This window comes from Psittacula echo (genome assembly GCF_963264785.1).
Source record: "Psittacula echo genome assembly, chromosome: 3".
Taxonomy (NCBI): Eukaryota; Metazoa; Chordata; class Aves; order Psittaciformes; family Psittacidae; genus Psittacula; species Psittacula echo.
The window spans coordinates 83,117,851-83,138,090 of NC_137736.1; the positions used below are offsets into that span (position 1 = coordinate 83,117,851).

A 20,240-nucleotide genomic window follows, 5' to 3' on the forward strand; every position below is an offset into this window, starting at 1 on the left:
ATTCTGTTGGATATCGTTGTATGCATTTTGGTTTTGGTGCTTGTGTTCAGACAGGAAAGTGGCCAAAGGTGTGGATATTGTCATATTTGCTATGGTTATATGACCTTTTTTTTTTCTTTTCTTTTTTATTTTATTTTGTATTATTTTTTTAATCAAGAGTCCTAAAAATGTTTTAAGCGTAAGAGATACAGAAGTACTTTACACTGGAAAAATGGAGTTGAATGTTTTCCTTGCATGTGTTCTTGCAGATCTAATTTCATAGGTGACAATGCAGCAAATAATAAACATCAGATAACTACAGAAAAGAAACTATGAGTGTCCTACTAGTCTGCCTTTGTTTTTCTCTGAGCCTGTCTTAATTGGATTAAGATGTTCCTTACTCCGATTTGTGGATTTAGGTGACAGGATTTTGATGTTTTTTCCATTTGTAGATATACTGCTGAAGTGCCATGACTTTCCTTTTATATTGGCCTAGATAGATATTCAGTCAGAATGCTTGTTTAGTAATTCAAAGAAGATAGTGCATAAGCTGATAATGGTTTGGAGGGCATACACATGACTGTTAGACTGTTGAGCTATTGCCCTCTTTACTAAAAATCTGAGTTCCTCAAGCTTCAGATCTTAGGCTTACTAAATGAAGATGTTATTAGTAATTTTAAATAGTTGAGATTATCTAAGGTTAATATTGTCATTGTTGACAATCAAAAATACCAAGATTTTATTATTTGGGAACGAAATTTATTGTGCTCTCTGGTAGTGTTTTTGAGATCTGCCTGTCAAGCTGAGCTGTTTTCTTCTTCAGTGATTCTCACTGCTGAGTTAAAAAAAATCTGTAGCCCTTGATGAAAAGTAAAAGTACTCCCAGTAGTCCACTGCCCCTACTCAAGGAGAGCCACCTGGAGCCGGTGGCACAGGACCATGTCCAGATGGCTTTGAATATCACCAAGGCTGGAGACTCCAGAACCTTGCTGGGCAACCTGTGCCAGTGCTCAGTCACCCTCACAGTGAGATAAGTCTTACCTGAAAAGCTCCTATCTAACCTAAATGATTCTGTAATTCTTAGAAAAATAGGGCATAAGGAAAAAGGATCTATATGAGGTTTATTTGTCTTCTTACAGGAGGTGTCACAGGGAACAAATACACAGTGCCGAACAATCAATTCTTGCAGCAGAGGTGCGTTGCAAGATGTGATCCTCGTTACTGGAAACATAGAATCATGGGATCATTTAGGTTGGAAAGGACCTTTAAGATTGAGTCCAACTATAAACCTAGCACTGCCAAGTCCACCACTAAACCCATGACCCTAGGTGCCACATCTATGCATCTTTTAAATACTTCCAGGGATGGGGACGCAATCATTTCCCTGGGCAGCTTCTTCCAATGCCTGACAACCCTTTCAGTGAAGAAATTTTCCCTAATGTCAAATCTACACCTCCCTTAGCACAGCTTGAGGCTATTTCCTCTTTTCCTGTAGCTTCTTACTTGGGAGAAGAGACGGAGTCCTCTCTACTCCTTTCAGGTAGTCGTAGAGAGGTCTTTCCTCAGCCTCCTTTTCTCCAGAGTATAAACAGCCCAGTTCTGTCAGTCACTCCTCACAGGACTTATTCTCCAGACCCTTCACCAGCTTTGTTGACCTTCTTTGGTCATGTTTCAGCACCTCAATGTTTTTCTTGTAGTGAAATGAACATAATTGTTGTGGTTTAAGCCCACCCAGCAACCCAGAACCACGCAACCGCTCGCTCAGTCTCCCCTCTTCCTCCCCCTGCTCCCAGAGGGATGGAGAGGAGAATCAAAAGAATGTAACTCCCATGGGTTGAGATAAGAACAGTCCAGTAACTAAGGTATAACACAAATCACTACTGCTACCACCAATAATAATAATGATAACGAAAATAACAAGGGAAGAGAATACAACCGCTCACCACCTGCTGACCGATACTCAGCCCAACCCAAGCAGTGATCTAGCCCGTCCGGGTAACTGCCCCCAGTTTATATAGTAGGCATGATGTGCTGTGGTATGGAATACCTCTTTGGCTAGTTTGGGTCAGGTATTCTGTCTCTGCTTTCTCCTGGCTTCCCTTCCTCCCTGGCAGAGCATGAGACTCAGAAGGTCCTTGGTCAGAGTAAGCATTACTGAGCAGCAACTATAAACATTGGTGTTATCAGCGCTGTTCGCAGGCTGAAAGTCAAAACCACAGCACTGCACCAGTTACTAAGAAGGAGAAAAGTGACTGCTACTGCTGAACCCAGGACAACAATATTTGAGGTGTGGCCTCACCACTGCTGGGTACAGGCCCTTGTCCTGCTGGCCACACTATTTCTGATACAGGCCAGGATGCTCTTGGCCTTACTGGCTGCCTGAGCGCAAGCTGGCTCATGTTCAGTGCCTGTCAACCAGCACTCCATGTCTTCTTCTGGCAGGCAGCTTTCCAGGCACTCTTCCCCAAGCCTGTAGCATTGCATGGGGTTGCTTTGACTGAAGTGCTGGACCCAGGGCTTACCTTGCTGAATCTCATACAGTTGCCCTTGGCCCATTGGTCCAGCCTTTCCTGATCCCTCTGCAGAGCCTTCCTACCCTCAAGCAGTGTCTTGATGCCACTCCTGCCCAGTATGGTGTCTTCTGCAAACTTAATCAGGGTGCACTCGATCCCCTTACCCAGATCATTGATAAAGTTGTTACACTGAACTGGCCCTAATACTGAGCCCTGGGGAACCACTTGTGACCAGCCACCAGTTGCATCTTGCTCCGCTCACCACTACCCTTTGGGCTCTGCCATCCAGCCAGTTTTTAACCTAGTGAAGAGTTTACCTGTCCAAGCCATGAACAGCCAGTTTCTCCAGGAGAATGCTGTGGGAAATGGTGTGAAAGGCTTTACTAAAGTCTAGGTAACTAACATCCATAGCCTTTGCTTCATCCACTAAGTAGGTTATCTTGTCATAGAAGGAGATCAGGTTAGTGAAGCAGGACCTGCCTTTCATAAACCCATGCTGACTGGGCTTGATACGTGCTGTGTGATGGCACTCAAGATGATTTGCTTCATAACCTTCGCCAGCACTGAGGTCAGATTGACAGGCCTGGAGTTTCCTGGTTATTCCTTCCAGCCCTTCTTGTAGATGGGTATCACATTTGCTAACCTCCAGTCACCTGGGACCTCCCCTTTTAGCCAGAACTGCTGATAAATGGCTGAAAGTGGCTTGGTGAGCACTTCTGCCAGTCTCCCTCAGTATCCTTGAGTGGATCCCATCCGGCCCCATAGACCTGTGTGTGTTTAAGTGGTGTAGCAGGTAGTTGACCATTTCCTCTCAGATTATGGGGGCTTCATTCTTTCTGTCTTCCAGCTCAGGGGGCTGGGTACCCAGAGAGCAGCTCGTCTTACTATTAAGGACTGAGGCAAAGAAGGCATTGAATACTTCACCCTTTTCCTTAGCTTTTTGACATTCTTTTCGCCTGTACCCAATAAAGGATAGAGATTTACCTTAGCCTTCTCTTTTTGTAATATATTTACAGAAATATACGTTGAACTTCTATGCTGTAGCTCAACATAAGTGAAGGGAATATGAGGGGAACTGAAGAGTAGTGACACTTGCAGTTTTAAATAAGTTTAAACTACATGTTTGTGCTAACATTCTTTTAGGAAGAGCTGCATGGTAATGTGATCTAAATGTAAGTAATTTATTACTTCAGGAACCTGCTTAGTAAGGTTCCATGGGATATAGCCCTAGAGGGCAGGGGGCCCAAGGCTGTTGGTTGATATTCGAGGATCACCTGCTACAAGCTCAGGAGCCTTGCGTCCCGACTAGAAGGAAGTGCAGCAGGAGGGCCAGGAGACCTCCTTGGATGGATAAGGAGCTGCTGAGGAAAATTCAAAGGAAAAAAGAGGCTCCTAAAGGTGGAAGCAAGGACAGGCGGCCTGGGAAGAATCCAGGGATGCTGTTCTGGAAGCTAAGACCCAGTTAGAATTAAACTTGGCTAGGGATGTTAAGGATAACAGGAAGGGATTCTCTAGGTACGTAGCAAATAAAAGGCAGACTAGGGACAACGTAGGCCCCCTCCAGAAACTTTCGGGAGAACTGGCTACTCAGGATTTGGAGAAGGCTGAGGTTCTTAATGACTTCTTTGCCTCGGTCTTCACTGGCAAAGGCTCTGACCCAAGTCTTGGAAGGCAGACGCAGGGACTGTGAGAATGAAGACCTTAGGCCCACTGTAGGAGAGGATCTGGTTTGGGACCGTCTTAAAAACCTAAACGTACACAAGTCCATGGGACCTGATGAAATCCATCCGCGGGTCCTGAAGGAGCTGGTGAATGAAGTTGCTAAGCCACCGGCCATCATATTTGAAAAATTATGGCAGTCAGGTGAAGTTCCCAACGACTGGAAGAAGGGAAATATAACCCCCATTTTCAAGAAGGGGCAAATGGATGACGCAGGGAATTACAGACCAGTCAGTCTCACCTCTGTGCCTGGCAAAATCTTGGAGCAGATTCTCCTGGAAGGCATGCTAAGGCACATGAAGAACAAGGAGGTGGTTGGTGACAGCCAGCATGGCTTCACTAAGGGGAAATCCTGCCTGACCAATTTGGTGGCCTTCTAGGATGGGGCTACGGAACTGATGGACAGGGGTAGAGCAGTTGACGTCGTCTATCTGGACTTGTGCAAAGCCTTTGACACTGTCCCACATGACATCCTTGTCTCTAAATTGGAGAGACATCAATTTGATGGGTGGACCATTCGGTGGATAAAGAGCTGGCTGGATGGCCGCATGCAAAGAGTTGTGGTCAATGGCTCGATGTCCGGCTGGAGACCGGTAATGAGTGGTGTCCCTCAGGGATCGGTGTTGGGACCGGTCTTGTTCAACATCTTTGTCTGTGACATGGACAGTGGGATTGAGTGTGCCCTCAGCAGTTTGCCGATGACACCAAGCTGTGTGGTTCAGTTGATACGCTGGAGGGAAGGAGTGCCATCCAGAGGGACCTCGACACGCTTGTGAGGTGGGCTGATGCCAACCTGATGAAGTTTAACCATGCCAAGTGCAAGGTCCTACACCTGGGTCGGAGCAATCCCAGGCACAGCTACAGGTTGGGTAGAGAAGAGATTCAGAGCAGCCCTGCGGAGAAGGACTTGGGGGTGTTGGTCGATGAGAAAATGAACATGAGCCGGCTTCAGTGTGCGCTCGCAGCCCAGAAAGCCAACCGTATCCTGGGCTGCATCAAGAGGAGCGTGACCAGCAGGTCGAAGGAGATGATCCTGCCCCTCTACTCTGCTCTCATGAGACCTCATTTGGAGCATTGTGTGCAGTTCTGGTGTCCTCCACATAAAAAGGACATGGAACTGTTGGAACAAGTCCAGAGGAGGGCCACGAGGATGATCAGGGGACTGGAGCACCTCCCGTATGAAGACAGGCTGAGAAAGTTGGGGCTGTTGAGCGTGGAGAAGAGAAGGCTGCATGGAGACCTCATAGCAGCCTTCCAGTATCTGAAGGGGGACTATAGGGCTGCTGGGGAGGGACTCTTCATTAGGGACTGTAGTGACAGGACAAGGGGTAATGGGTTCAAACTTGAACAGGGGAAGTTTAGATTGGATCTAAGGAAGAAATTCTTTACTGAGAGGGTGGTGAGGCACTGGAATGGGTTGCCCAGGGAGGTTGTGAATGCTCCATTCCTGGTGGTGTTCAAGGCCAGGTTGGACAGTGCCCTGGATGACATGGTTTAGTGTGAGGTGTCCCTGCCCATGGCAGGGGGGTTGGAACTAGATGATCTTAAGGTCCTTTCCAACCAATTCTATGAGTCTATTCTATGATTCTATTACTTGGAGCATTTTAAGCTGTTTTAAGGTCTTGAGGTAGTGGTGAGTATGTAGTGTCAGTTAGTCCCCAGTTTGGGGTTATTCCTGCAGAAGTCTTAGCTTTCTTCTTCTGCAGCTTGTCTTCCACTTTTTTTTTTTTTGTTTTGTTTTGCCAGCAAACGTCATATTCAGACTTCTGTATCACAACAGGCAAAAATATGGTCTGCGAGCCAACTGCCATGTAACTGAGCTGCTTTTGCTGTCATTGTGGCAGAAGCAGTAACTGTTACTTTTCCTACCCTGACCACAGCAAAGAGCAAAGGAAGGTCAAACCACTTCTTCATGGAGGTATTTTTCATCAGTTGCTTCACAGAGCAATCCAGAGATATTCTAAAACCCAGAGATACTAACCAGTATTAGGAAAAGGTGTTGGTTTTTTTTTTTTTCTGAAGAGTTCTGTAGATTTTGTTGCCAAGTTACAGTGAAAAGATTTAGATGAGTGTATTTCTTCAGAAATTCTTCAGGTTTTTTCTATTTCTATTTGTAATTTGTAAGGTAAAATTTTGGATGTATGGCATGATATATACTTTTTATGCATGTATATTTCATAAAGCTCGCTAATACTTAGTTTTGCATTACACTGAGTTTGTGTATTTGTGATACGTATTTGTGTGCCACATTTCCGTTTGTATTTGTGTATTGTGTTTCCTGTCAATCATATCGTGGCAAGTCCTTTTGGAAACTTGATAGGTAGTATTGTGGGTGATATGAGAAATGAAGCATTAAAAGGCTTTTGGAACTATTGTCTGTAAGCAGGCGTTTAGTTTATCAGGACAAGAAGAGATTGAAGTTATTTGAGTGGTATTTATTTTCCTTCTTTATTCTTGCAGTCTTCTGACACTGTCTCCCTATGTTTGAAAGCATGTTGCATATTTCAGCTGTAAAAGGAATGATTACCTGTGGCTACTTAGTCATCAGAGGGAGGTATCTGTAAAGACAAAAAGTAAAGCAAGGAAAGACTTAGGAAAGTTTGGTCTTAGGGTACTTTAGGGTAGCCTCTAAACATGAAACATTGCTGGGTCCAGTTGACTTGAACCACTTTCACATTGATTGATATATTTGTGTTAAATGGAGTTAGATGGAGTAACCTACAAATGAGCTAAGGGCAGAATTAAAACTTTAGTTGGATAGATTGGACTTAGTATTTGAGCCATTTTCTGAATATCTCTGATTTTACCGTTATAAATGTAATCTTAAAGTGCCTACCCTTAAGTGATACATTCTGTATGCCAACTTTGTAGAAGGCATATAGTGTTTTGATTATGTGAGTTGTTTACTTTGAGTTGCTTTATGAGGCGTGTTGTGAGGCAGTTTCTCATTGTACATACTTTGAATTCTTGACAGCTGAAATAACAGCGAAGAAATCACATTGAGGCTGGAGAAATGAACGAGGATTTTCATTGGAAGGATACTCAATGCATAGCTAAATGCAGGAGGTTTTACATATAGGGGCTTTTAAGAGAAGTAGTTGCTTTCAAGAAAAAGCATTCTCCCAGTTCATAGAAGTAAGGCTGTGAAGATTGTAGCTTCTGTAAATATGGAGAGGTACCAAAATAGGGACTATGCAAGAAAAGCAGCAACTTTGTTTTATAGCCATATTCAGTGTTTGCATTTTGTCACTGGTACCTTTCCATCTCCTTGCCAACATCCAGATTCCACACATTTTTCTTGCCATTTAGTTATCTGGTCATAAAACCTCTTCTCTAGCTTTTGATTCGGCCATTAAAGCTCTACCTGCTTCCTTTGTTTTGTTTCTTATCATTGTCAACTCCCTCATGTGAGCCAGGAATTATAAAGCAACTTATTTCTTGCAATAATATGGTCCCTCCCTCAATTTTGACATTTCTTCAGTTCTTCTGATCAGCCCTGATAACACTTTTTTCTTTAGCATTCCCTTTCTTATATTTTGAAGTCCTTACAGCTGAGCTTCTGTAGCAACGAGACAGTGAGTAGTAAGTCTCTTGCTGACATGTGCACTGGTACTTATCAACTATGGTTCTCCGTTATTGTATTTGATATTAAGATGCCTTGAAGCTAGATTACAAATTAACATATGTTTTGGAGCATTTTGGAGGATGGAGTAAATGGCATGGGAAATAGGGAAGCCCAGCAGAGAATGTAATTGCTTTAATGTCTCTCTACCCTTCATCTATGTGATCATGTGTCAGATAGTTACCTGCTTACAGAAGATAAGGAAAAAATGCAAAATGCACTTTGTAGTAGTTCATCAGGAGAGTACCTCCTGGTTTTGTGCATGGCTGAAAAGTCTGATGGCAGATCTGATAGAAAAAGTAGCTCTGCCTTATTATAAGTTAAAACAATTGCAGTGATGAAGGCAAGAATAGAGAAAGAACAGTTATGTATTTTCATAAGTATGATGAAATTCCCCCTTAGAGTGGCTGGAAAAATTGACTGAGGCAATTTCAAAGCTATTGGGAGAATTATTACCTTGGAGAATTCATAAGTTGGTAAACAGTGTGTGACTAAAAAATGAGTAAAGAAGGACTGAAGTTACTCTAGAACAGTGGAATTTTGGGGTGTGTTGCCTTCCACCTATCAATTTTGCCACCCCTGTTCTAGCTGGAACTACTGTAAGGCGGATTTAAAACTGCATATAAGACCACCCTGGAGGGGTACTCTGGAAAGAGCTGTCAAGGGGCTGTACAGGAAAGCACAAAAGAGGCAGTAACTCATGTTCTGCATCTGGATCTGTCCTAGGTCCTGAACTGTTAGTCTTCATCACTAACAATTCCAGTGTGCAAATTGAGATTGTAGCTGAAAAAGTTCATAGAAGATGCAAAACTAGGAAACACTACAGATATACTGGAGTAATAACCTCAGCAAATGCTTAGCTTCAAAACCAGACAAAAATCCAGCCAACAAAAAGCCAAACACCCCCCCCAAACCAGCCTCAAAACCCCAAACCTAACTAACAAACACAAATGTAAAAACAACATTGAATAAAAGGTGAGGTAGAAGTTCCTCATGACAGCTTGTACACATTGTATAGAATTATAAAGTGCATGTGATTTAGCAGTGTCATGCTGTTGGAGTGTTTCAGATATTTTCCTTTTTTTTCTCCCCTCAAAATGCATGAGAGGGATTCTTTTGTGTAGGAAACTTTAATTAATTACTGACCTTTTATTTGCTCTTCAGGATTGTGGCACTTATTTTCTCTGTCTCTCTGTCTCTCTCTCTTTCAGCCCTCCCTCCCCCTTCCCTCAACAAGAAGGACTAAGTACGAGTATAAGAGAATAGTGAAATTAGACATCAGTGATGTAAATGATTTGTGGTTTAGGCTGAAGGAACTGAGACTGCTTAATTGACTTATTTTTCCTCAGACCTGAAAAAGAAAGTTATAGAAAAGGAGGGAAATAAACTGATTTTTCTACAGTGAAGATACATATATATATATATATATAAATATATATATATAGGGAGAGAGAGAGAGAGAGAGGCATTTTGTTGCCGTAAGAACAATTTAGAAAAGCCCTCACAAAGAGCTTTCTAGTAGGATTGTTGAGGACACGGTGGAAAGTGTGATCATTAGCAGTGTTTAATATCTCCACAGGGAAAATGCCTGTAAAGAATGAAGTAGAATTTGACTAGTCCTGTGCTGGACCAGGGAATGGAAAGACTGGCTTTTTGGGGGCCTTTCTAGACACTGTTTTTAATGATTCTGGAGTACCCTTCTCTTGCCACATTATATTTTAGATTTCCTGGGGACATGCACAAATGTCCTGTGCCACTGAAGTTTGGAGAAGTGTTGTTAAAGGTTCTGTATTCAGTGTCCATATGGATCCATCTACACAGAGAGACTTTTGGTTATTGCATGTAAACATGTTCTTTGCTGTGCATGTCTTGGACACTGATTATATCCCAAGAAAGTGTGGATCAGTTCAAGTGGCTGGCTTGTTTTATACATTTTAAATGTGGTGGAGTGGTTTTCATACATTGTTCTCTTGTAAGGGTTATGTAGTATTGTAGGTTTGATTGTGCTGACTAATTCCCATAGAAGTCTGCTCTTATGCCTGAATTTGCTGTATGTTTGCTGATCCAGATGGTGAACAGATGAAAAGCTCAGTATGTCTCTACTTGGAAGCATAATCAGAAACATGGCATGACACCAGGAAAAATGCTAAACTTGGAATGAGGAAAAAAAGGTACTCTTTCCACAATGTACAAGCACATTTATTGCAGTCAAATTTTACTTTAGTGTGTAAACAGTGAGGAATCACAGAATTTGTGAGATTAGAAGGGATCTCTGGAGACTGTCTAGTCCAACCTTCTTGCTCAAATTAGAATCAACCAGATCAGGTTGCTCTGGACATTGTCAAATTGGATTGAGAATATATTCAAGGATGAATCTATTCAAGGAAGAATATAGCCTCTCAGGGCAACCTGTTCCAGTGTTTGACCACTCTTACAGTTCTTATATTTAAATGGAACTTCAGGACTTGCTCCAGTAAGTGAGTCTCTCAAGTACTGGGGAGACCAAAACTAATTATGTTACTCCATATGTAGTCTTGCTAGTGTTGTGTAGTATGTAAGAGCCAACTCCTCAACCTGCTGGCAGTAGTTTTTCTAATGCAGCCCAGAAGACTATGTGCCGTCTTCGCTTCAGGGGCAGTGTTACTGGCTCATGTTCAGTATGTCTACCATGAGGACTTACAGGTTTTTTTCTTTAAAACTACTTTCCAGCCAGTTGGCTGACAGTGCATACAGGTACCTGAGGTGATTCCTCTCCAGATGCAGGACTTTGCAATCCCCTGTTAAACTTAATGACACTACCGGTGGCCCATTCCATCGATCTGTTAAGTTCTCTCTGAATGGCAGCAAAACCTTCTGGTTTATCAGCCACTCCTGAAAGTTTTGTGCTGTCTGCAAACTGTCTTGAAGGTGTGCTCTGTCCCATCACTCACAAGCCTTTGACCTTAGCAGTTTGGCCTCTTCAGTCCACATTTATCTAGCTTATACTTCATCAGTTTGTGTATGGGGGTGTTGTGATTGACAGTATCAAAAGCCTTACTGAAAGTTAAAATCCACTGCTCTCTAGTCAGGCCTTAAGCCAGCCTTCTCATTGTAGAAGGCTACCAGTTTGGTCAAGCATGATTTCCTCTTCATAAATCCAAGCTGACTATTCACTATCCTGTCCTTTGTGTGTTTGGATCGCCTGATCTTCCCTCTTGGCCTTCCTGAAGATAGGAGTGACATTTGTTTTCTTCCAGTTCTCAGGAACCTATGCTAATCACTGTGACCCTTCTGAGACTGAGAGTTGCCTTGCAATATCATCGGCCACCTCCCTCAGTACTTGTGGGTGCATTCTGTCAGGTCCTGTGACTTATTTAAATGTTCCCTAACCTGAGCTTCCTTCACCCCACTTCCACCTCTTGTATGCTTCCTTTTTATGCTTGAACTTTGTCAGGAGCCTGTTGTTCATCCATGCAGGCCTCCTGTCTCCTTTGACTTCCTGCATGTGTGAAAGTGTGATCCTTGAAACTATCAGCCAGCTATTCTGCATCTTTTTTCTATCCAGGGGACTGTATCCCATGAGGGTCTTCAAAGTAGATTGCTGAACAGGCCAGAGTCTGTTCTTCTGAAGTCTAGGGTTGTGATCCTCATTTTGCCTTGCTTCCTTCTTTGAGCTTCCTGAACTTCGCCTGCATTGTCATTGCATCCATGACTGCCCTCAGCTTTCATGCACCTGACTGGTTCTTGCTTGTGTCAAGTTCAGCAAAGTGCCTTCATTCCTTGACTCCTCGACCACCTGTGTCATGAAATTACCATCCGTGTGCTCCAGAAACCTCCTGCATTGCTTGTGCCCTGCTGTGTTCCTTTCCAGCAGATATTGGGATAGTTAGCTCAATTAACATCCCCCATAAGGACGAGGCCCTGTCAGTGTGAGGTTTCTGATCTACTTCTCCCTGATCAGAATGTGTGTAGCAGACACCCAAAACAATATTGGTAATACTGGCTTTCTCTCTAATTTTAACCCTTAAACTCTCAGTTGGCTTGCCATCAGCCGTTACATATTCTGTGTCACAAAAAGAACAGGGACAATCCAGTTTGTGTTCTGCAACAGCTGTGATGAAAGTTCTGGTGAAGTTTGGACATGAGAAGGTAAGGGAGAACCGTTAAACTAAATGGTGGAAAATGAAAGTTGCTGTTTGCTGTATTCTTATGAAGTATATGTACCTTCCAGAGATCAAAAGAAGAGGGTAGTAACATCATCACATTTTCTGGGCGGTCATTCTGTGTTGATGCAGCTTTGGTTAGTCAAACCAGCTTTTATTCCCCACCTCCCTTTTGTATATAAGTCTGTAGTACTTAAGTTCTCCAATGGTGATTTAGGAGTAGTAGTATTTCTCAGTGTTATTGGATGATTGTAAAGAAAAGTCTGAAAAATTGGGGGCAATCAGATGTTGTAATATGCTTACTCAAGAAGCAAATCACAATGGCATATAGACTTTTGCAAGTCAGGTACTCCTCTGTCAGTTTGTGGGCAGAACTTAAGGTAGATAAGATGGTTTCAGCTGATGTTGTAACTACTTTGGACCAGTTAGCCTTCCTGTAGTACCACTGCGTTTATGGCAAACATGATATTCTATCATGTAGTGACAACCTCTGGATAATGTGTTTTGTAATTTGTAGATCCTCTATGGCAGTAATATATCTATACAAAGAAAGCTACCAAACAGCAAAGTCTGATATCTGTGATTTAGTCATTATGTGATTGCTGCACAATAAAATGAGTATTGCTGATCTTGCACTGTTATTCCTTATGGGTGAGGAAGCTGTGGAGAAAGCATGAGTTCATTACTTTTCAACCAGTGCCTCATGTCAGTACTTGCATTTTACTGCCCTTGTGTAAAGTATGTTGGTAAATTTAAAGCTTTTTAAGGAGCTCAATGCTGTGATGAAAGACCCTGAGACATGATGGTGACTACATGAGTGATAATAACTTGCCATTGCTGGATACTTGATGGTTTCAGCTTGGGACTTCGGACTGTTTAGAAGAAAATGCTTGCTGTTACTTGTCCGACTTAATTGACCACTAGCAGCAATAACTGGTGGTGGAGGGAACAACAGAATTATTTGATACCACAAATATGACTTTCATTTCAGTGTTATTGAATGGTTGCTGCCTATTAAAAGCATTTCCAATAGCCTTCAAATGCTTAAGCTAACTGTGCAGAGTAAGCACCTATGGAAACAAAATAACAGAGTGTATCTGTCATTTGTCTGGATACAGCATGACTTTTATAGACCTCTCCTGTCAACGGTGTACTTCATCCCCAAGATGTTTAGCCATTGAACCAGGGCAAGCAAGTTTAGACAAATACACTGAGTCAAAGTCAGTTGGAAGCTTTTAAAATTCTCGTATGTGTTAGCATATGGCTTATTAAACTTACTGTTTTCAGAAGTGTACTCAAGGATTTAATTAACAATAGAATGACTGGGTCTAATGATGTACTAGCTGCTGTGACCTTTGGTGGCATGTTTCAGATAGAAACAAAGGTTTTAGGTCAGACAGCAGTTGAATAACGCTTTTGCTATTCTTATTCTACCTCAGCAGCAGAGACAGAATAATATTTTTTTCCACTCATTAGTGACACCTTTAGTGTAACGTGCAGCCTAGAAGAGCTTGTGCAGGTGTGACACTATTAACCTAAGGTTAACATGTTAACGCATATTGAGTAATTGAGTAACATTGAGTGGGGGGCACACTCAACACGCAAAGCTTCCTCCTCAAATTTAAGCCTATGAATTGCAATTCAGGACTGTTGTGACATTGAGGCTCTATTTGCATTTCCTCAGCTCTTTTGAACAGAGTGAGAGCAACGATGTTGAGATGACTGAAGAGTGTCCCCCGAATAATGCAGCAAATATTGCAAGTCCTAGTTAATGCTGCTTCTGGTTTGAAAACAGATAAATTAAGCATGTTTTTACTCTCTTCAACGGCAGATGCTACAAAACTGAATAGAAGTTGTAATCATATAATTTAACAGCTATTTTAAGTTGTCCAGAAATTGATTGTTGCCCATCCTTCCCCCTTTTTTCCCCCTTTGGTTTGAGACGGTTGTTCTATGCTCCAGAGCTGAACATTTGAGGCCTTTACTTTTATTCTCAACAGATTTTTCTGTGAAGGTTGTAACTCTGTCTTTCGGTCTATTTGCCACAAGTATTTTTTTGTCAGGGAGTCTTCGTGTTCTGCACTCATTTGACTTGCACTTCCTTTGTGGTCCAATTGAAAACTGCTGACTTAGTCTCAAATGTTAAATAGCTTGAAACATTTTGCAGAAATCCTACCTAAGATTTGCTGATAATCAGTGTTTGTTTTGTGTGAATTAAATGGTATCAACAGCTGAGTTAAAGGCTAAAAGCCTTCTGCCACTGGAAGCAGATTGTCAGCATAGCGTTTTAGGACCTTTACAAATGTCAGCTTACAGCAATTTACAGTTGTTAACCCAAAACATAATTAACAATTTAGCTAAAAAATCCAACTGAGTCATATCAGGTCTTGTTAATCTTCAGGCAGCAAAAAAGTCAGGCTTATAATTAACCCATGTGGTTTCCAACAGGAAATTACTCATAATCTGCTTAATGTTGTTTTTCATTAATATACTTGCCCACATTTTATCCTTTCTATCTGAATATAAACTTCTTGGAGTGATGGTATATAGCAGTAGAAGTGTGGACAATCATATCCACAATGTTTATGAGGGTGTTTTATTTTTTTAATTAATAACTAGTAAAATTTCATTTGGATACAGGGGGAAAGTATGCTTCCCAACAAGAATGTTGGGGTTTCAGTATCCTTGAGGTTTTGTTTTAAGAAAAAATAGGGAGATAATGTGGATTCTCGATGTGGCATTCCTATACCCCAAGTTATTCCCATGTAAAAAATACTTCAAGCCTAAGACCTGCTGAAGATAGTGACTGCTAGAAATTGTCTAGGAAATAGTAGGAATGACTAGGAAATGTTTATACTTCTGGCTTCTTTAGTGGTTGATGTATGGATGATCATAGCACCACCACTTGGAATCAGAAGGAGGAAGTAAAGCTCATTCCTGATCTCTTTTGTTTGCTAATTGGAGAAAGTGTTGTCTAGGTATTAATGACAGATGAGGTTAGTTTGTAAAATGGTGGGTGTTCTAGATGTGTACATATATACAAATCCATGCTAAAATGCAGGGATTGATCTTGTGACATATTTACAAGAAGAAAAAGTGCTTAGAATGTTTGCAGACCATAATGGATTTGGAGAGTTTGCAAGGATTTTGTCAAGCAGGATTAAATTTGAAATGTTCTGGCAACTTTAGTGTCCCTAAAATAAAAAAAAAAAAAAAAGGGAAGAAAAAAGCGCAATGCTTATCAAGTTGCCTCTGGAAAGTGCAAGTCGTACTGTGTTTAAAAGGCATAATTAGAGGCATAAAAGGCACAACTAAATGAAGGGTATTGAAAGGTCAGTTTAGAGGTTTGCAGGGAAGTGTTTTCAGGTTAGTCTGGGTTACATAGGTCTGCCATAGCATATTGCTGTGAAGCTGCCAAATAATAATTGAAATACAGTTTGAAGTGTGACCTTGAAGACATACGAGGCAATTCTTCTTCCTCTTCTTGACAGCAAATAATAAGTCCCTTTTTCAGTTCTGGTCAATGTGGTTTACTTGTGTGGATTGAGAGAGTTCAAAAGAAATCAAAAATAAATCAGGACTTTATCAGGACTTTGAAAAAAGGTTATGTGGTGCAGAGAAGGAGAATGAATGGCTACAGAATGGAAAGGACTGCCCTGTTCTTCATGTTTGACAGCAGAATAAAGTTAACTGCATTAAACCCTCCTTAAATAGGTTGTATATTGTTATATATTGAAACTGTGCTGTTGAAGGAACTTTGGGAGGCTACCTAGGTTCTCCTTACAAGCTTTAATTTACTGGGGAGGGTGAAGTGTTCCTGAGGGAGGGAAGGGGGGGTCCCCATCGCTGAATCACATAACTCCAGAATTGTTCTTATATGAAAAGTGGTCAGCTGATTTGCTTCTTCAGAAAGTGTCTTGATGAGGAATGTACTATTTCTTTGTTAATAGGTGAAGATGGGAAAGGCGATGAAATTTCTAGCAGGTAGCTTTCTTGGGATACTCTGCAGATATTCTTTGAGCTCATATTCTGACTGCCAGGCCATTGGTCAGAGTTTAGTCACCAACTTTTGACTGCTGGACCATGAGACTTGTATATACTCTTGCATTCTGAATGTTGTACATGAGAGACTAGTAATCAGTATTTTTTTAGTCTTTCAAAGTTTTTATTTAGACCAAGGGTTTTTTTGAATAAAATACTAAGTTTCTCCTGATTCTCAATCTCTTTCAAATTTGTTACCTGAAAGTGCAACTTCTTTCTACCTGTGACTTTCAGATTCTGTAGTTTTATTTTCCCAACTATTCTGAACTGTGAACTATTTGAGTAATGTTTTAAGTGGCACAGAAGAATGTGTTAGTAGCTGTTGCTTAAAGTCCTGTAGAGGATGAGTTGTATGCTGCGCAGATAACATCTGCTTTCTCTTTGCAGAAGGTTTGTAACCTGTACAGACCAGAGAAATGTAGAGTAGGTTAAAAAGTGTTCATCTTGGAGTAATCTCAGTGATGGTGACAAAATAATTGTGTGTATGTGGTGTCTTTGGGGGTGTGTGTGTGTGTGTTATAATTTTTTTAACTTAGTAGTAAAATGGAGGAAAGAGAATGTGACAGGAATGAGATGTGGGCAGAAGAGGATTAGAAGAGCTTGTGTTAGCTAGAGCTGTAACATAAAGAAATGGAAATGAAAAGTCTGTAAACTGAGGGTGGGAAAAGTCCAGATAAAAATTTAAAAATCTGTGTCAGAAATTGCAGTTTCTTCCACCAGCTGAATTTTCTGCCAAATAATACATTTTTAAAGCTTCCTTTTTTGTCTTGGAGGGCTTGAAGCTTTATCTGGTAAAGCATTCACAAAACACTTGTGTTCTGTAGTAACAGAACAGGTTATCTTACTGAGGATCATCAATAATTCTTGTTTCTAGCGTTGATGTGGCACTAATGGACTTCCCATAGAAACAGTAGAGTAAAACAGTATAAAATACAGTTTGTTTTTTTTTGTCTGTCCTAGCATATATTCTGCTTAAATTGATGAGACTAAAGGCCCTTAAAGCAGTGAAGCATTAGGAAACCATAATTTTATGTACTTTATATTCTGAAATTCTGCCTGTGTTGGTTTCCTTTGCTTAGGAGAAGATATCTTAGAGGACTTCTTTTCCTCTAAAGGATTTATATCCTTTAGGATTTTTTTTCCTCTGCTGTTGCTGCTGTTTACCGTGGGGCATGGAAGGGAGTTTAATTCTTTTGTTGTCATGGCTTTTCTTCTCTTTTTCAGAAGTAAGAAACTTTTTAGCAAGAAAAAATTGAAAAGGAAACAGAAGACTAAATTGAAAGTCAAAACACGCAACAAGGTGAGTCTGCAACTAACTGGACAAAGTTCTGACTCAAAAATGAAAATAATTTCAACTGAGAGAAATACGAGAAAAAAAGTGTAACTAGCAATTTGTTTAGAAAAGATAATAGTAGGCCAGTATTGTTTGTATGTTTACTGTATTCTACATGATTGTAATGTTAACCTTATTCAACTGTGCTTGCTACTAATGTTCATCATGAAATAATATGAAGAGCGTTATATGTTCTCCAGTTCTAAAGTGTAAATAGAGCTAAACATGTTGGTCTTACAGTTAAGTTTTAAGAGATGCGTGTCTAGCCAACAGTTAGAGACTATGCTGCAAAGAGTTCTGTCCACATCACCTAAAGGCAAAAGAGGGCATTTAGTGTCTAAGAAGCCAGAGTTACCTCTGAGAATTCCTCCATAATGGAATAGATGATACTTTTTTGTTTCTTTTAATATTTTCTGCCTGTGTAACTTCTGCCCCCATCCCTTTAAATGCATGGTAGCAGAAACAGGGGACCTCATTGAAATGTTTACTTGTTGCAGACAAGAAATCTAGGCAGAAGCAGCAGTGTTTTAAAATACTGCTCTACTGCATTCTTTCTGTATTACAAAGCTGTTATTTCTCTGTTTAAGCTGGAGTCTTGGGGGGATTTTCATGAAGGCCTACTGCAGACACAGAGGCTTCTTCCTAGGTTCCCAATGTAGTCAGTAAAGTAGCTCATTTCTGGAATAGTTCTGAAGAACCACTGAAATATCCGGTAAAAACGTGGTAGTCAGTTGAATGCTCTTATAATACAAATAGACTGTAGATCAGACTGGCCATGTTATCCCTGTTTGCCACACCTCATGTAGTTCCTCTATCTTAAGACAGATGATTTTGGGAGGGTGAAGTAAGTTCTGTATCTCTTCACTTGGTATTGCCTTTTTGGATACTTACCAGATTGTTCTGCTTATCTCAAGTAGTGCAGCTCCAGACTATGGTATAAAAGGGTCTTATCTTCACTTTCTGTTTTCAGTACTGTACAGTGAAATATTTCTGGTCCAAACTGAATTTTCCAGCCCTTTCTTCAGTTGCTATGATACGAACGGTTTTAGCCCTGTTCCTGTCATGAGGTTATCAGACCCACTGTCAACACAGAAAACCAAGTTAGAAATTTGAAGAAATTTTGCAGAAAGTAGTTAGTCTTTGTGTGTTCTATCTACTGTCAGAAACTTGTGCTTCTAAAATAACTCTTCATCTTTCATCATTGTTACTATATAAAGGGAACCTTGTCTTTCTGGATAGTGGTGCCCTAGTTCAACTGCCAGGTAGAAGCTAAATCTAGAACTTCTGTTTTTTGCAAGCTTGGCAGTCAAATGTGCTTCTGGGTTTTATTTACATTGCATAAATGGATTGGTAGGATCCCTTCTGAATGGCCAAAGACAATATGAGCATCCTAAAGACCTAAGGGTCAGTAATTACAGATTTGGCACTAACTGATCATCTCTGCACTTCATGCCTATGGAGGGTTGTTTACAAGATTTTTCTTGGATTTAAAATGGCTTCTACTTGAAGTCTTAAGTGAGATTTATCTGTCTTTGAAAGGCATAATGGGTTTTTGCATGTCTTTTAGTGATGCCTGTATTCTAGACAGCCTTTAAGGCAAGCCAGAGTTGACCAGCAGGTTATTGGTCTTTTGAGTCACTGAGGTAGAGGAAGGTACTCCAGGTTATTCCGGCATGATAGCAGAAAATTGTGTATTGCATGGAGAACATAGCTGAAAAGGGAAAGATAACCTAAAGGTGTGAGGCTGTCTTTATCAAACTTTGTTTACTGACGAAGTGAGGTGTTTTGGGGTTTTTTGTTTGTTTTGGTTGTTTTATTGGGTTTTTTTTGTTGTTGATTGGTTTGTTTCAGTGGCTCCCCACCATGCTTTTCAATGCATCCCCATGCTTGCCAGTGCAGAATAATCACAATGATAGTTTTTACAATGGAATGTCTGAAAGCAGATTTGTGTATTGTCAGGCAAATACACGTTTCCATTTGAAGCTTTATGATAGGGTTTATTGAAAAGCCCATCACTACTGGACATTCTGAGCAAGAGATCTTGTGTGCATTAGTTTAGGTTTTTAATAATCAGGGTCTTTCAGTCTGAACAGAGATGGGATCTTTCTCTGAATAGGCTTGGTAGAGGCTGGGAAGGCCTTAAATTAAGAATAAGCCAAAGGAACCCAAAAATTTGTTATTTTACCCTGCATTTAATGAATATGAGAATTGAGTAATTGAAGAAGAGAGAACGTTAAGAAAAAGATAAAAAGTCATTGTTGAGCAACTGGAAGAAAATTATTTCTGCCATTTAAGCATTAAATGTTACAATATCTTAAGTATAAAGCTTTAATTGGTGTTTAATGCAGCCCAATAGTTAGTGCATTAGTGTCTTTCTAAGCTGTGGTCATGTTATGATCGTTGTATTTGAACTATTGTTAAGTTTTGGTTTTATGGTTTATTACCTTATTTTTTTAATAAAGGTATAAAAGTTTTCCATGTGAGCGCAGTGTGTTTTGGCTTCAAAATGCAGTGCTGAATAAGAGTGACTTTGACACAGAAACAAGTATGTGATTATTAGATGCGGGTGTAGCACCTTGGACTCCTGCCCCTGGCCCCTCTTCCCTCCCCAACCCACCTCCCCCCCCACTTCCTTTTTTTTGGCAACAGTTATCAGTAGAAAATTGTAGGCTGTGTAACTTACCTCAACCCTATGAATATTGCTGCTCCCTGACCCTCCTCCCTTTTTACTCCTTGGAGTTTTCCCACTTTCCTGTTAACTCATAAAGGTGTTGCTTAGGGCATTTAGCTGAGAGACTGGACAGAAAGCCAGAGTTCACTATCTTTTGTTCTCATAATTTTATTTGAAGAAGACTGAAGAACTAGAATCCACCAGAGACAGGAAATGTACT

At 40.8% G+C, this 20,240-nt stretch overlaps 1 protein-coding gene across 18 annotated transcripts in view; it reads left to right on the forward strand.

Annotated features, from left to right (window-relative positions):
• Positions 1-20,240, forward strand: part of MYCBP2 (MYC binding protein 2) — a 191,338-nt gene that overhangs the window by 12,478 nt on the left and 158,620 nt on the right. For all 18 annotated transcript variants that reach the window (XM_080612121.1, XM_080612132.1, XM_080612134.1 and 15 more), the window contains exon 2: positions 17,241-17,316. In XM_080612121.1, the coding sequence (XP_080468247.1) occupies positions 17,241-17,316 (76 nt within the window). The remainder of the gene's footprint in view (positions 1-17,240; positions 17,317-20,240) is intronic.